The 18,557-nt window shown below is 37.2% G+C and overlaps 1 protein-coding gene across 8 annotated transcripts in view; it reads right to left on the bottom strand.

The window, feature by feature from the left end:
* usp25 (ubiquitin specific peptidase 25) overlaps positions 1-18,557 on the bottom strand; it is a 232,654-nt gene that overhangs the window by 35,181 nt on the left and 178,916 nt on the right. For 6 of the 8 annotated variants that reach the window (XM_039744549.1, XM_039744550.1, XM_039744551.1 and 3 more), the window contains one exon: positions 17,196-17,291. The exons of the other annotated variants lie outside the window; for them this stretch is intronic. In XM_039744549.1, coding sequence (XP_039600483.1) covers positions 17,196-17,291 — 96 coding nt within the window. The remainder of the gene's footprint in view (positions 1-17,195; positions 17,292-18,557) is intronic. 8 annotated transcript variants of the gene reach the window in all.

Genomic DNA, 18,557 nt, shown 5'->3' with positions numbered 1-18,557 from the left:
ATTTATAGTGCCATGTCCAACACTTGCAAAATAAAACCTAATATATAACAAGAAACATCATACATAAAAGAAGAGACAACACAAAGCCATGTAAATTAAAGAATAACCATACTGGATAATTTATAGCAACACATTATGTTGCAAAATGTTTAAATGTTGCAGCAGTTCATGAGTCATTAAGAACTGCTGCATGCAGTATTAAAATAGGTGTACTTTTATTTGGATGCCTCTGACTCCAGCAGGAATGTATGGTAATAAGCACTGAGAAGGGAGAAACACAAAAAGACACCACTCAGGAGAATAAATTGCCTTTACAATGACCTTTTACTAGTTGCATGCATTTTGCACTACACTTTTGCCACGCACACTGTTATTGGTGCGATGGCTAACAATTTTATCTCAAAGTTCCACATGTTCAATCATATGACTGAACAAAGATGGATTCGAAATAAACACAGGTGTACCTTAATAATATATTTAGTGTGACCTCTCAAGAAATCTGAATATCTCACCCAATTTAGGATATTAAAACAAAGAGTGTAAATACTTACTAATTCCAAAGACATCTAAATACTGTATTCCTTCTTAACAATTACTTCCTACAGGAGTAGAAAAATCATATTTAAACATTCTTTAATTTAATTTTGCAACACAGCAAAATGAGAATAAAATAGATTGGTTCAGGAGGTGGATAATTTCTGAAGGCACAGCACAAGTACAGCCAAACATACATGATGTAACATGCTGGTAAAAGCACACAGTTAGCAAAAAAAAAAAACTCTTATGAAACAAGTACCATCCATCAGTGCAGTAAATCCATAATCTCAGTAAGATCCTAAAGTGTAACTCCAGTCTACAAAAAGTACAATTAATGCTCCCAGATAATTAGGCAGAATTTAAAATTTAACTTTTTAAAAATTCATTCCTCAGAAAGATACAGTAAGTGACAAATACTCTGCCCTGTTAAAATGGCTCCATACTTAAATTTTTGTAAATGTACATAACATTTTCCAAATTTCAAACAACACACTTGTATTGTGAATACTTTATTTTAGCAAAGACAAATTTGATATGGGATACAGGTACAAGTTACATTTCTTTATCATATTTTCACAGCACATACAACTATACATAACTAAAATATTTATCTCATTGTAAGGATATGTACAAATTGTTTTAAAAAGAAAATTCTAAATAAAAACTTGATTATCTCCTCAAGGTATCTATAACTTTCCTTGATAAAAAACTGAGCAGTAGCAAAACTCCAAAGTCAGTTGTTGGTAAATAAATTAGTGATATGTGTTACACCACCTCAATGTGGCAGTAAATTCTCATTAGTAGAGCCATGACCATATATGCTAGTGTACATTTCAATTTTGGACACTTTATTTGAATGACAATTTACTAGACACAGAACATCAAATGCTGCAACTATTAATTCCAGCAGTGCCACTTAAAATGTCCAAACACAAAAGCAAATATTGCCTACACCAACTTGTTATATAATACTAGGGGGGCCAAGCCCCCTGGCGCCCAACCCCCAGTTGTGACCAGAATATTAGTAAAATTTGTAAATGTACAAAAGAAAAATTATTATTTATTGGAGTCAAAATCACAAAATTCTATAAATATGTAAAAGAAAAATTAATTATTATTTAAAGGAGTAAAAATCATGAAATGAGAATAAAATATTTAATCTCTTACCGATTGGAATATTCCTGTTAAACTGAGGTCCACTATGCTCGATGAGTATTTATAAGAGACTAAATAAATGATCCACTCATTTTAACTGACATTCTTATAGATAAAAAAGTTTTTTTTAAAAAAAATGATTAATCTAAATAACAGGAAAAATCATGTGAAAACTAAAGTGTTATGTAGTGGGTCATCATAACTCGACCTTCTAACTAAATCACCTAAATACAAACATTGGTGTTAAGAATAATTTTTTTAAATACTTTTTTCCTATGAAAGAAAGTTTACTCTATTAAAAATAGACTAAAACTCTCCAAAATGTTTCCAGGGCATGATCTAACCTGTGAATGTTTCAACCAAGTCACAGCCTCACTAGGTCACATGTTCTGGGCCTGCAACAAATTAACATTATTCTGGACAAAAATTTTTAATTACCTTTCAGATAACCTTGGACTCACAATCCCTCCTAACACATTAACAGCTGTGTTTGGGGTTCTTCCAGAGGGGCTTTAAGTGGACAAAGACAAACAAATTGTGATGGCATTCACTACACTTTTGGCATGCAGACTTATTCTGATAAACTGGAAGAACCCAAACTCTCCTCTTTTAAGTCAGTGGGAAACCGATGTGTTATATTATTTGAAATTGGAAAAAATCAAATACTCAGTTAGAGGATCCGTACAGACTTTTTTCAAAACATGGCAAGATCTAATCAATAATATTTTAAAAATAAGTTCATGAAGCATAGAGAATTTATTAATTTAGGTATGTTTAAAAGCTGTAAAATTTTTATGCCGTTTGGCTTGCTCTCTCTCTCAAGGGTGGGGATCGATCTGTTCTTGACTCTATTTTTCTTTTTGTAAAAACTTGATTTCTTTGTATGGAGTGCAATAAAATTAATAAAAAAAAAATAAAAACCATCACTATCTTGATATTACAAACCACAACTTTCTTTTTATATTAGTTTATAATTTAAAAATGGAATAAGAATCTGAAAATCTTAACAAAAACAGATTGAAGCTCGAAAAATTCTGAAAAGAATGATAGCAAACATACATATGTAGGTAGGTTTTAAAATAAGCCAAATTTAAAGTGTGAGGAAAAAAAAAAAAAATTTGACCAAGCTGTGCGCTGAGCTTACTCTTGAGCATGCAACGTATGTGAACAGTAATCTTGTCTCAAATCTCACAGCTTGGATTGCTGCTGTCATAATCGGTTTGAGTTTCATGGTTTGTTTCAATTACGACAGTATTTGCAGGATTTGTTGTATTGAAGTGACATTTGGCATCTGTCAAGCGTTGTAAGCACACAACCGGTTTCATCGATAAAATCACATGCAGCTTTTGAGAGTTTAAACATTCATAAACATCAAAGTGTCCACTACTGAAATCGTCACCTGTGAATCTAAGATGTTTAAGAGGCATTGGCGGTTGTCGAAAGGTGTAAAATATTTGGCCATTTTGGTACACTTGAAAGCGACAACCGAACAATTCAGCGGTAGCCGTCAACTCACATGCAGAACCACAGGTGAAGGGCTTAAGCATTTCACTGTTATAGTGCTCCTGTGTAGTATAATTATCTCCTGTACCGTCATCAGTCCACACCTTGAACCTGTCCCAGTCATTCAATACATAAGGAAGAATGTTCCTCCGGATATCAAGAGTGAGCCTGATATGGCCGTGCAATATGCAACAAAGAGAATGGAAAAGGTAGGTGCTACCTCCGGGCATGGAAACCACTCAGTAAGTGACAGTTCTTTGATCGATAGTGTTCATCTCGATAGACATGGTAATGGGGGTTGGAATGATAAAGGAAATGGGTACCCGAGCAATGTAAAGTAAGTGTAAAATACCTATACAATAACTATAATTGTAATAAACACACAATAAAACAGCGGAGAAGCTGTGGATTAAACAAAAAGGCTGTAGTTATCACGTGAATCCCATGGCGAAGCAAGGAAGGGAATGTAGAGACCAGAGCGACGGACGGTCTTATATAGGCAGGCAGCCAACAACGTGGGAGGCATTGGGATGGGGGACCCAATGCCACCTCACACGGTGACCGAGGTGCAGGCTATGGACGTATATATGTACGTAAGTAAGATTCAGTTAGCGTTGGGAACCCGTGTACCAAATTTCTTGAAGATGGGCCCATAAGTAACAAAGACTGTTGAAAAGTTCAATATGGCGGCCGACAGTGGCATCATACCACTGAAATAAGTACATACATTGGTTTCGGTTAGTGCAGGGAAGCCGTCTACCAAATTTCGTGAAGATAGGGCCGTAAATAAGGAAGTTCAACATGGCGGACGTTGTTGACTGTTACGCGTAGGATTTCGAAATGAAACCTGCTTAACTGTTTTAAGTAAGCTGTAAGGAATGAGCCTGCCAAATTTCAGCCTTCTACCTACATGGGAAGTTGGAGAATTAGTGACGTTGGAAATTTCAATAAAGCGGCCGACAGTGGTGTCATACCAATGAAATAAGTACGGACATTGGTTTCCGTTAAAAGTTCAATATGGCGGCCGACAGTGGCATCATACCACTAAAATAAGTATCAAATTTCAGCCTTCTACTTACACGGGAAGTTGGAGAATTAGTGACGTTGGAAAGTTCAATATGGCGGCTGACAGTGGCGTCATACCACCGAAATAAGTATGTACATTGATTTCGGTTAGCGCAGGGAAGCCGTCTACCAAATTTCGTGAAGATGGGGCCATAAATAAGAAAGTTCAATATGGCGGATGTTGTTGACCGTTACACGTAGAATTTCGAAATGAAACCTGCTTAACTTTTGTACGTAAGCTGTAAGGAATGGGCCTGCCAAATTTCAGCCTTCTACCTACACGGGAAGTTGGAAAATTAGTGACATTTGGAAAATTAAATATGGCGGCTGACAGTGGTGTCATACCACCGAAATAAGTACGTACATCTGTTTTGGTTAGCGCAGGGAAGCCACCAACCAAATTTCGTGAAGATGGGGCCATAAATAAGAAAGTTCAATATGGCGGATGTTGTCGACCGTTATGACCGTTACTTGTAGAATTTCGAAATGAAACCTGCTTAACTTTTGTAAGTAAGCTGTAAGGAATACGCCTGCCAAATTTCAGCTTTCTACCTACATGGGAAGTTGGAGAATTAGTGATGAGTCAGTCAGTCAGTGAGGGCTTTGCCTTTTATTATATACTAGCAAAATACCCGCGCTTCGCAGCGGAGAAGTAGTGTGTTAAAGAAGCAATGAAAAACAAAAGGAAACATTTTGAAAATAACGTAACATGATTGTCAATGTAATTGTTTTGTCACTGTTGTGAGTGATGAGTGTTGCTGTATATATATATATATATATATATATATATATATATATATATATATATATATATATATATATATATATATATATATATATATATATATATATATATATATATATATATATATATATATATATATATATATATTTACACACGGGGCGGCACGGTGGCGCAGTGGTAGCGCTGCTGCCTCGCAGTTAGGGGACCCGGGTTCGCTTCCCGGGTCCTCCCTGCGTGGAGTTTGCATGTTCTCCCCGTGTCTAAGTGGGTTTCCTCCGAGCACTCGGTTTCCTCCCACAATCCAAAGACATGCAGGTTAGGTGGATTGGCGATTCTAAATTGGCCCTAGTGTGTGCTTGGTGTGTGGGTGTGTTTGTGTGTGTCCTGCGGTGGGTTGGCACCCTGCCCAGGATTGGTTCCTGCCTTGTGCCCTGTGTTGGCTGGGATTGGCCGCAGCAGACCCCCGTGACCCTGTATTCGGATTCAGCGGGTTAGAGAATGGATGGATGGATATTTACACACACACACACACACACACATAAACATATATATATATACATATCTATACATATACACATAAATATACACACACACATATATAATACATATATACATATACGTACATATATACACATACATATACATACACACATACATACATACACACATATACACACAAATATATATATATATATATACATACACACACACATATATAAACATATATACATATATGTACATATCTACATATATACACACACAGCTATTTCGTATCAGTGCAAAACTCCCGCTCTTACGTGCAAGTCTGCGTGGATATTATGAACTATCGTATTTGTTCAAGTTCTATTTAAATTTTAAATAGAAGGAATTTTTATTTAGTCGACAGAAATATCTTTGGTAGGAATGGTAAAAACAGACAGGAATATTATTCGTGAATAAATCAACTCAAACCTTAAACAACTTATAATATTTTGCTCTCCATAAAAATATATCCTGTCTAAATTATACAAGTTAGAAATAAAGTAAACGTTAAAAGAACAAACATTCAAATTTTTTACTCTTATGTAATTTTATATAAAAAATAAACTTAGATTTTAAATATCCCAAAAGATTTTGCTCTCCATAAAAATATATCCTGTCAAAATTATACAAATTCAAATATGAACATGCTGCATAACAAAACCTGGAAATATAAATAAAATGTGTTCCTTTCAGCAATAACAAATCAAATCATTCAGTTGTCTTTGCTCATATGTCATTTTAGAGCTGGACGCCTGGCATCTTTTTGGCAACAAGTTCGTTTCTGTTTGGTGTGAGGTTCTGTGTTGTGGAGATTCTCAGGATGGATTGCAGGTGCTCATCAGTGAGGCGACTCCTGTGTGCTGTTTTGTTAGTCTTTATCACTGAGAAGAGCTTCTCACACAGATATGTGCTACCAAACATGCACAAGGTTCGAGCCGCATGTAGACGGACTTTTTGTTCTTCAAAGTCACCAAAGCGCCGTGCAAACTCAGTGCGCCAGTTTATCAGCAAAGTGCGATTTGGGAACACCGTAGTGACGACTTGGTTTAACATTACTTGGCAACAGGGAAAGTGGGGCAATTGCACTGGTGCATTTGTGTCTCCCATAAAAGCAGCTTCACTTGAAATCACTTTGTGATTGTGCACGGGTAAAACGTCCGCTGAAGTGTCAGATTCTTATTTAATTCTTCTGCTTTCTGTATCTTCTGCATTGCATTCAGGTTACCCTGATGTTTTGTCTCATAGTGCCGTCTTAGATTAAATTCTGTAATTACAGCCACATTAGCTCCACAAATGAGACACACGGGTTCAGTAAACATATACTCAGCCTCCCATCGGTTTTAAAGGCTCTATTTTCAGAATCAACTTTTCTCTTCAGCATCGTGTGAGCTAGCTTCGCAATAACTTACAGCATCATAAGCTAGACTTGATTAACGCGTAAGTGTTGGCAAGGCAGCTGAAGCGCTGCATTATGGGATCTGTAGTTTATTGTGTTACCAGCGCTTCATATACCCGGCCATTAATAACAATAATACAGTATATAAAATGATCTCGGGCGGATATAATTACACCTGGTCGGATGTGGCCCCGCCCTTGAGTTTGACACATATGGACTAAATAGAACTTGAAAAGATATATTTTTCAAATGTGATCGCGCAATTCAGATAGAGTTGACGCGACTACAGCCTGCATGCCTCAATAAGTCATCCTCCCTCGCTCTTACTTTTTACCGCTCATCTAATGAATACACTGAGTATGGCTTTACCAAAACAATCATTGATGGCTAATAAAGTATCCATTATTCGAGTATGTAGATCGGATATATATATACATATATATATACCCGCGATCGCAGCGGAGAAGTAGTGTGTTAAAAAAGCTAGAAAAGAAAAGGGAACATTTTAAAAATAACGTAACATGACTGTCAATATACAGTATTTGTTTTGTGAGTGTTACTGAGTGTTGCTGTCATCAAGGATTTGATTATCATTATTTCTTTCAATCAGGTTCGTATTTGTAGGATGTGTTGTGTTCAAGTTACATTCCGTGTTTGTCAATCGCTGTAAAGATGACAGGTTTCATTCATCGATTCGTTTCTTACTGCATCAATAAACAGCTCGTCTTCTTCTTTATCTGAGACCTGACACACTGCATGCACGGGTTTTTTACACTGTCTTCCTTTAGCGGGACATTGACTTTTTCCAACGTGTGCTTTGTTTCCGCAGTAGTTGGATTTATGAATATGCTTGTATGTATCAGACGCTTCATATTTTTGCTGCCTTTTCAATTGTGTAATTCGGTTTTGTTCAGCTCTTTGGAACTGTTGCTTTTATCTGTGCACTGCGCCAGTTCACGGAGCCACTCGTGTACATGCATCGAAGGTTCCCAGCTGTGCTGGTGCCATCTCGCGCTATGTCCATGGCTGTATTTAATGTTACCTTAGTCCTGGCACTTAAAACTTTCTCTCGCAGTTTCGCTGAGTTTGTGTCAAACACCACCCTGACCATCTCATCTTCCTCTCCATAAGCACAGTCCTTCACCCGTGAATATTTAGTGGCAGTTTGCTATTGGATTGCCGCTGACGGACGGCCTTATATGGGCAGGCACTAAATTACAAACGCCAGGCAGCCTGTCTATGAACTTAATTTAAAGTGTAGGTTTACATCGTGCTTTGTTTCCGAAGTAGCAGAACTCATGAATATGGTTGTATATGTCACCGCCGCTTCTTATTGTTTCGCTGCCTTCTCAATTATATAATGCATGTTTTCTTCAGCGCTTTTTTGAGGTCTTCCTGGTTTTCTATGTACTGCGTGATTACGTGGGAGGCGTGATGATGTCACACAAAACTCCGCCCCCACGGCGTTGAAGCTCATCTCCATTACAGTAAATGGAGAAAAACTGCTTCCAGTTATGACCATTACGCGTAGAATTTCGATATAAAACCTGCCCAACTTTTGTAAGGAAGCTGTAAGGAATGAACCTGCCAAATTTCAGCCTTCCACCCACACGGGAAGTTGGAGAATTAGTGATGAGTGAGTGAGTGAGTGAGGGCTTTGCCTTTTATTAGTATAGATATATATATATATATATATATATATATATATATATATATATATATATATATATGACAACAACACTCATATCAATGACAAAACAATTACATTAACAATCATGTTACGTTATTTTAAAAATTTTTCCTTTTCTTTTCATAACTTCTTTAACACACTACTTCTCTCTGGCTGGTATTCTACTAGTATATATATACTAATACTAATATATATATATATATATATTTTTTTTTCTGGTTCTTGTTGTTGTAAATCAGGAATTGTGCCACAGAGGAATTGACTGATAGCAATTTATTAATCAATCAGGTTATTATGCGCATTACTTTTGGCAATTCCAGTAATGAAAAAGACACTTTGGTAAGGTTACAACTTTTTCTTATTACCTCTAGTTGTAGATAGGGGTTCCAAGCATACTGTATACTATGGTAACTGGACCACACTGGTTTTAAGCTACAAAATACAGTTTATTAACAAACATAAGCATTATAGAAACATGTTAACTGCTTACACTGTATACAGTATACAGTACATCAAAATAAAAGACAAGATGCTAGAAAGACAAGCCTGCTCTTAGACCTCCAGAGGTTCTATGGAGTTTCTTGATCAAATAAGTTTTCCTGGTTAATGTTTCTTTTTAGAATGCTCACATTTTGCCCTTGTCAGATTGTCTTTGTTTAACTTAGCTATTGGTAAGAGAGGGCTAAAACATTAAGCTGCAATTCAAAGCTGTCACATTTTGAGTTTAGTCAAAAGCCTGTAAAAGATAGAGGATCCCTACCACAGTTATTCATGATCTTGTTACACAGTAAAACAAACCTGAGAAAACAAGTCTTTGGCTGGTTGTTCACTAGCTACAGTACACAGAGTTTCAATTTATTTAGAATGGGAGAGCTTCCTGGCTCCTAACAGAATGAAGAGATAAATGCAACTAGTTTCTCAAGAAGGCTGACTGAATCACCATCCATTTCCAAAGAACAAGTCAGAGCATACTCATAAGAAGCGTGAATATGCTCAGTTAGTGGTGTGCTTGTGCTTATAAGCTTAAACGGATGCACTTCTAGGTACTTTGCCTGGCAAAAAGCTGCAGAAATGACATTTCAGCTTTGATTAACATCTCTGTCAATTAAATGAACGTCAGGATGCAAGCTGACCGAATGTTGGCTAATGTTAGAGCTGTAGAACAATTCAGCTAATCAAACTGTACCCCTGGAATACATGTATGACAAGGGCTGCTAGCTTTCTGCATCGTCATCTCTGTGAAGTCTATTCCTTCAAAAAAGATGATCATGTGTGTCACTGGGACATTGCAAACTTTGGCCAGCAACATATGTTGTTTGATCAGAAAATGAGTCAGGATATCCCTGCAAAACAAAAATAAATGTATTTCCAGAATCAGGTGATACTAAGCTTAATATCATGGTGATATACAGGGATGAAATTTTACTATTAGCAATTAAAAAGGAAATCACTAAGGATAAGTGACTTAATATTTAAATGTATGTTTATTTATATAAATAATTGTAAGATGCATACACATCCTTTAAAAACACAGTACTGTGCAGAAACCTTTGGCACCCTGAGATGTTTGTTTTGAAAATTTGCTCTTTGCTACTGACATACTAATACAGAGGACAAAAAATAAACAAACAAAAAAATGTTACAAACAAGTTTTGCAGTTTGTTAAAATATCTACTTTGTAGGTATGTATTTAGTCCAGTGCATGATTTAAACAAAGGTAACAGGCTGGTGCTAATAATTAATGATATAATGAGTTGATTGATTCCTTCTACATGTGCTTCTGTTTCCACTGCAAAAAATGAATTCTAAGCAAAATAAAAGTTTTTTTTTATCAAGCCATTAAATCTTATTTTCTTTACTGTAAGATTTTATTGACTCATTAAAAAATTTGTTTTTTCAGACTAGGGAAATGAACCGGCAATGAGAAGGTTGCCAGTTCGAATCCCATAAATGGCAGAAGTGACTCTACTCCTTAACCTGTAATTGCGTCGTCCTCAGTATGAAGTTAATCTGCATCCAGCCCTGCAAGCACCAATTTAAAGTGGAAACTTGGGGGTTGGTGGCAGGATTGTCACTCAAGCCACCATAAAAACCTCACAGTGTGGTGCTGAGGTATGACCCGCTGCACTTGGTCCCAATCGAAGTGGTTTGTTTTGTTGTTAGTGCGGCAACATGCTAAGATTTTTTAAGATTTTCTACCTTATTTTAAGAAATATTCTGAAATAAATTTTGCTTAATTTATTGAAAAATGAAATAGTAGTTTTGCTTTATTTAGCAAAAAAATCTTCCAATGAGCTTATAAATTTCACTTTTTGCAATGCGGTTAATCAGTTTGGTTCTAAGTTAGTCAAGGACAACCAAACTAAAAGGAAAAGGGACAGTGCAACCATCAAGTCATTACTTCTTACTCAATGGAAAGAGTGAGCATAGTAACAATCATTCTGCATCAGCAAGGTCTCTCCCAAGCAGAAACTTTGTGACTGGCAAGAGTTTCAAGTTATACTGCCTAAGTTGTTCTGAAGAAGCACAAGGAAACAAACAAGACTGGGGGTCACAAATACAGTGCTTTATCATGGAAACTAAGTGCAGCAGATGACATACATGAAACCGACAACATTTTGAAATCGGAAGAAGTCGAGCACCGCTTTCAGCTCTGATCTTACAGAAACCACTGGAATCCAAGTGCTCTTCATAGAAGTGTTACTGTCAAAAAGTTATGTTTCCAAAATGAAAACAAAGCCAAAAGACTCACTCACAAAACCACTGGGGTACTGAACAATAGCAGCCAATGTTGTGGACTGATGAGTCAATTTTTTAAATTTCAAGTTTAAACAGGAAACTAGTAGATACTCATGTATAAGTCGAAAAATGTATGCCTTAAAATTCATTCAAAAACACAAAGTTGACTTATCCTCGGGGCAACACTAATTTCATTAAATAATTCTTAAAAACTGTGAAATACCGTACTTGAATTTGAGCATTAGCTTCTGCAGGTTTTGGATAACAAACATACCAGTAGATGGTGGTAACCGGAAACATACAGTATTTCGGACCATAAGGTGCACCGGATTTTAAAGTGTAATATCAATGAATGGGTCTACTTTCATACATAAGGCGCATCGGATTATAAAGCGCATTCAGCGAAACAAAACAGATAAGTCAAACTTTATTCAACTCATTCACAATAACTCTCAACATTTCTCAGTTGTAACATAAAATACAAAACAATACACTAACTTTTTAAGTTCATTCCTCTTCCACAAATCTATCAAATTCTTCATCCTCAGTGTCTGAGGTAAACAGTTGGGCGATTTCAGCATCAAGCATGCCCGGATCTCTCTCGTCATTATCTGAGTCAGTCTCATTACTGTTACTTAGCTGTTTAGTGATGATTCCGCCCTCCGTGAAAGCTTAAAGATACTTGAGACTGATACCTTAGCCCAGGCATCCAGGATCCATTGGCAGATAGTGGCGTAACTCGCCTGGCGTTGCCTGCCTGTCTTGGTGAATGTGTGTTCGCCTTCCGTCATCCAATGCTCCCAAGCATCTCGCAATTTAACTTTGAACGACCTGTTAAAACCGATATCTAACAGTTGGAGTTCTTTGGTTAATCCACCCGGAATGATGGCAAGCTCCGAATTAGTTTGCTTCACTTGGATTTTGACAGTATCAGTGAGATGGGCGCGCATGGAGTCGCAGATCAATAGAGACAGAGATTTGTGGAAAAAGCCATCCGGTCTCCTGGCATACGGTAAACTTCCTGACTATGGTAGCTGTAATGCTCCAACAATCCATCAAGCGGCGCAACTTCGTAGCTTACCAAAGTCATACTAAAACATTTTGACAGATTTTTGAGCACCGTGTACCACATAAAATCGGTTCGAGGTCAGTAAGCACAACCAGAATTAATACATAAGGCGCACCGGATTACAAGGCGAACTGTCGATTTTTGATAAAATTAAAGGATTTTAAGTGTGCCTTATTGTCCGAAAAATAATCAACAACATCCTACCACAGTCCAAAGACATGCAGGTTAGGTGGATTGGCGATTCTAAATTGGCCCCAGTGTGTGCTTGGTGTGTGGGTGTGTGTCCTGCAGTGGATTGGCACCCTGCCCAGGATTGGTTCCTGCCTTGTGCCCTGTGTTGGCTGGGATTGGCTCCAGCAGACCCCGTGACCCTGTGTTCGATTCAGCGGTTGGAAAATGGATGGATGGATTTAATACAATCTACTCAACATTCATTTGGCGCAACGTTTTTCAGCTCTTTATTAAATTTGCATTGAATTGTCTCTGGAAGAAACTTGAAGACCCCACATGCTCTGCATTATTAGCCTACGTATATTTAATTGCAGTTTATTAGTAAAATAGATCAATATATTAAGTTAAACTTCTTACCGGTACAATCATGAATTCTAAAAAGAAGACAAGAGCATTGTATCCCGCATTGTTCAAACTGAAAGTTATTCATTGTGCTGAGGAAACCAATAATTGTGTGGCTGGTAGAGAGTTTTGCGTTAGCGAAAAACTTGTAAGAGATTGGAGAAAAAATAAGTCTTCTCTACAAGCAATGCCAAAGTTTAAGAAAGCATTGCGTTTTAGACTTTCGCCTTTCAGTGGACTGGAAAAGGACTTGAATGACTGGATTGTGGAATGCAGGCAAAATGGATATGTTGTGACTCATTCGAGCATTCGGTTACGGGCACTTCAATTGGCAAAAGGAGGAAAGTATTTAACAATCGATGGTAAGCCTTTGTTGAAATTTCAAGCATCGGCTGGCTGGTGTACTTGGTTTATGAACAGATATGGGCTGTGCCTTCGTCAGCGAACAAAAATCGCGCAGAAGCTGCCGATAAATCTGGAAGAAAAGGTCAGTTCCTTTCATAAATTTATTATCAAGCAAAGAAAAAGGCATGGCTTTGATCTCAGTAACATTGGTAACATGGATGAAACGCCAATGACATTTGACATGCCGGGGAATTGAAATGTAGCAGATATTGGTGAGAAGACCGTACTTTTTAAGTCAACGGGCCATGAAAAAACCCATTTCACCGTTGTCCTCTCTTGCTTGGCAGATGGTACAAAGCTACGCCCAACGATAATATTCAAGAGGAAGTCGTTCCCAAAGAACATAAAATTTCCTGCAGGCATTACTGTTCGTGTACACCCCAAAGGCTGGATGGATAAGGCTGGAAAGAAATTGTGGCTTCAAGATGTGTGGGCTAGGCGATCAGGAGCAAGACAAAGTAAATGCCCGTCAATTTTGGTGTGGGACATGTTCCGTGCTCATACATCAGAGGATGTGAAGGATGAAGCCAGGAAAATGGCTACTATGTTAGCTGTTATTCCTGGCGGATTGACATCGATGATCCAGCCATTAGATGTTTGTTTGAACAAGCCATTGAAGGACAGAGTACGCAGCATGTGGCAGCAGTGGATGTGTTCTGGAGAAGTAAAATTAACAAAAGGAGGGAATTTAAAGAAACCAGACATTGATTTAGTAGCTAAATGGGTAAAGGAAGCTTTCCACCAAAAATGATCAAAAAGTCGTTCTTGAAATGCGGCATCAGTAATGCTATGGATGGATCAGAAGATGATGCCATCTATGAAGACAAAGAATCAGCAGCAGATGATTCAACAATCGGCGACAGCGAAGAGGATGATGTTTATGCTGACGACGTCACGGAAGAAAACTTTCATATTTTATTCGGACATTCTGATGACAAAGAGTCAGACTTTGAAGGATTTGAAGAAGACACTTAGGGCCACTTTATTATATGCAAGGGATTTGAATACGAATTTAATTGAAATATTCTAACTGTAAGTAAATGAATAAAAAAGTTTTGGAGTTTTAATTTTGGCTTACTAAAATTCTTCAAAGATTAAAATGTTGAAAGTCTGGGCCCAGGTACTTTGGGTATAATTATGAAATTCAAAGAATTTGATAGGCTGTCAAGCTTTACCCACGACTTACGCGGGTCATAACAAATTTCATAATTTTTGGCTTAAACAATACACTCGACTTATCTGCGAGGTCGACTAATAGGCGAGTATCTATGGTATTTATCTGTAGAAGAGCTGGAATTGCTACATTGATGAGTGTCTGCAGCCAACAGTGAAGCATGTCGGAGGTTGGTAGCCCTCCATCAATTTTAGCACATTGTCTTTTATTGCTTTGCAAAAGCATTAGATTCATCAAAAATTTTGATCATTGGTTTTCGATGGATCTCTGCATTTTAGGGTCCCCTGATGGGTGTGTGTATGTCTCTGTGTGTCACAGTTTCTCAAGGACAGTCTAGTCTACAGCTAAAATGGCTGGATAGAAAAATACCAAACTCGAAACTTAAGCCTTTTATGGGAGGACGATGTGCTGATTAGTTTCTGATCCAAATTTAGCAAGAGAAAGAGGCACTCTAAATTAACCCTCAAATACTGAAATTCTGCAATGAATTATGAATTCTTTTCATCACTTGCTATCATAATGACCTATTTTATCATCAGAAAGATCAGCATTAGAGTGGTAAATAATTACTAACTGTTATAGAATAGTTTATGTAACTTGGTTCCTAGGGCACAAAGCCTACTGATGTCTGAATTTGTTGTCACTTATCCAATCAAAAAATTAGTACATTGTGCTATTGTAGAAAAAGTAACAAATGCAATCTCTTATTAAATAACCTACTTAAATAAATTGATATACAGTAATCCCTCCTCGATCGCGGGGGTTGCATTCCAGACCCCCCCCCGCGATAGGTGAAAATCCGCGAAGTAGAAACCATATGTTTGTACGGTTATTTTTATATATTTTAAGCCCTTATAAACTCTCCCACACTGTTAACATTAATATAGCCCTCAAGACATGAAATAAAACCCTTTAGTCAAAAGTTTAAACTGTGCTCCATGACAAGACTGAGATGGCAGTTCTTTCTCACAATTAAAAGAATGCAAACATATCTTCTCTTCAAAGGAGCGCCTTCAGGAGCAGAGAATCTCAGAGAGAGCACTCGCTAAGAAAAGCAATCAAAAAATCAATACGTGCTTTTAAGTATGCAGAAGCACCGCGATAAAGGGGCATTTTGTAGAGGAGTGTCCGTATCTTCTAGGCAAACAGCCTCTGTGCGAACAGCCCCTCTGCTCACACCCCCTCCGTCAGGCAGAGAGAGTGAGAGAGATAGAGAGAAGCAAACAATCAAGCACCACACGGGAAGCATATCTTATATCATTGAGGAGTTTTAGTTAATATGTAATACATGCTCTGATTGGGTAGCTTCTAAGCCATCCGCCAATAGTGTCCCTTGTATGAAATCAACTGGGCAAACAAACTGAGGAAGCATGTACCATAAATTAAAAGACCCGTTGTCCACAGAAAGCCGCGAACCAGCGAAAAATCTGTGATATATATTTAGATGTGCTTACATTTAATATCCGCGATACAGTGAAGCCGCGAAAGTCGAAGCACGATATAGCGAGGGATTACTGTACATATATTAAAATGCTGTAAAAAAAAGTACAAATTTCCAAATCTACTGAAGTGTAATCCTTGTATTTTGTTGCATTACAGGACTGTTAAATAGAAACATGATGTAAACCCCCTCTGAGTGAAAGAACCGCAAAGAGGCTAGCGCGTAGCACAGGCACAGGGGTTGGCGAGTGAAGCAAACCGGAGACAAAGCCCCCTAGTATGTGTGTGTGTGTGTGTGTGTGTGTGTGTGTGTGTATATATATATATATATATATATATATATATATATATATATATATATATATACATATATATACATATATATATATACATATATATATATACATATATATATATATATATCTATATATATCTATATATATATATATCTATATATATATATATATATATATCTATATATATCTATATATATATATATCTATATATATATATATATATATATATATATATATATATATATATTTCAAGTCCCATGAGACAAGACTTTTTGCTAAGAGATTTTAACAAGTCCTACACTCCTCTCAAATATTTACAGCCATGCCCACGGTCCAATCACTTCTCATTCGTGTGAATGCTATTGTCAGACACAATTCCTGCGCTCTCAGCTCCAAGTGGGGTTGGAAGTAAAAGATAAAGAGTAGAAGACAAAGTAGAACGTCACAAAGAGATTCAAAAACATTGGCATGATACACATGAAGAGCAGGTTATATACATAGTGTGTGTGTGTGTGTATATGTGTATGTATGTATGTATATATATATATATATATATATATATATATACACACACACACACATATTTATACATACATATATACACACGCTCAGACAAGGACAATAAGTCAACTAAAGAAAACTACTGAATTTAACTCATCTGCAAAACATATTTATATTTCTTGTCTTCTATGCAGTTGCTCTGGGATTACAGAATATTACATTTATAGTAATAACGTAGGAACGTGGTTATTATACAGTGTGGTATACACACCAGTATATATGCAACTTTAAATAATTAAAGCACTGATAGATGTAGAAAATATTACATCCTTAAAAAGTTAATAAGCATGCAGAGATGAGGAAGAGAAAAATGAAGAAGTTGTACCTTAAAGAATGCTGCTTCTGGGCCATACCTGTCATATATATTCTTGGTTTTGTCTATGGCCATGACAATACCATGCATAGTTGGTGATAGCATGACCTGCCCAAAGAAGTTGGAGTTAAAACATAAAAATCTAAAGAAAAAGTAGCTGTGAATGATTCCTTTCTAAACACCCTTCTTCAAGTAGTTTCCTGATTATCATCAGGAGTTATCAAAAGCTAGAATTTAGGTACAAGAAAACATGTTTAAGACATTGACAAGAGTTGCCTCAAATTCCACTATCAATTCAATTCATTCAATATAAAACAGGGTTAAGAATCTGTTTCAATTAAAATGCTGTAAAAAATGATTAGGTGGAGTTGTAGGGCATTTTCTCAGACATCTAATTAAGAATGTATGGGCTACTGCCATGTCCAGGAGGGAGACATCATCATTTGTGTGTATATATACATACACATATACACACATATATTATATACAGTGGGATGCAAAAGTTTGGGCAACCTTGTTAATAGTCATTATTTTCCTGTATAAATCGTTGGTTGTTACGATAAAAAATGTCAGTTAAATATATCATATAGGAGACACACACAGTAATATTTGAAAAGTGAAATGAAGTATATTGGATTTACAGAAAGTGTGCAATAATTGTTCAAACAAAATCAGGTAGGTGCATAAATTTGGGCACCGTTGTCATTTTATTGATTCCAAAACCTTTAGAACTAATTATTGGAACTCAAATTGGCTTGTGGGGACTGTATTGGACAAGTGAATGGCAGTGCCTGGTTGTCTCCACACATAATGCTTAGAATTATGGCCAAAAAGTTCTATCTTGGTCTCATCAGACCAGAGAATCTTATTTCTCACTATCTCAGAGTCCTTCAGGTGTCTTTTAGCAAACTCCAAGATAGAACGTTTCCCCCACAGTGAAGCAAGGCGGTGTCAGCATCATGGTGTCGGGGTGTTTTTCAGCTGCAGGGACAGGACGACTGGTTGCAATCGTGGGAAAGATGAATGCGGCCAAGTACAGGGATATATCATGGACAAAAACCTTCTCCAGAGTGCTAAGGACCTCAGACTGGGCCGAAGGTTTACCTTCCAACAAGACAATGACCCTGAGCACACAGCTAAAATAACGAAGGAGTGGCTTCACAACAACTCTGTGACTGTTCTTGAATGGCCCAGCCAGAGCCTTGACTTAAACCCAATTGAGCATCTCTGGAGAGACCTAAAAATGGCTGTCCACCAACATTTGCCATTCAACCTGACAGAACTGGAGAAATGGCAGAGGATCCCCAAATCCAGGTGTGAAAAACGCGTTGCATCTTTCCCAAGAAGACTCATGGCTGTATTAGCTCAAAAGGG

Source organism: Polypterus senegalus, chromosome 2, assembly GCF_016835505.1.
Source record: "Polypterus senegalus isolate Bchr_013 chromosome 2, ASM1683550v1, whole genome shotgun sequence".
In the NCBI taxonomy this organism is placed as follows: domain Eukaryota; kingdom Metazoa; phylum Chordata; class Cladistia; order Polypteriformes; family Polypteridae; genus Polypterus; species Polypterus senegalus.
This window is presented reverse-complemented; position numbering and strand designations above follow the sequence as displayed.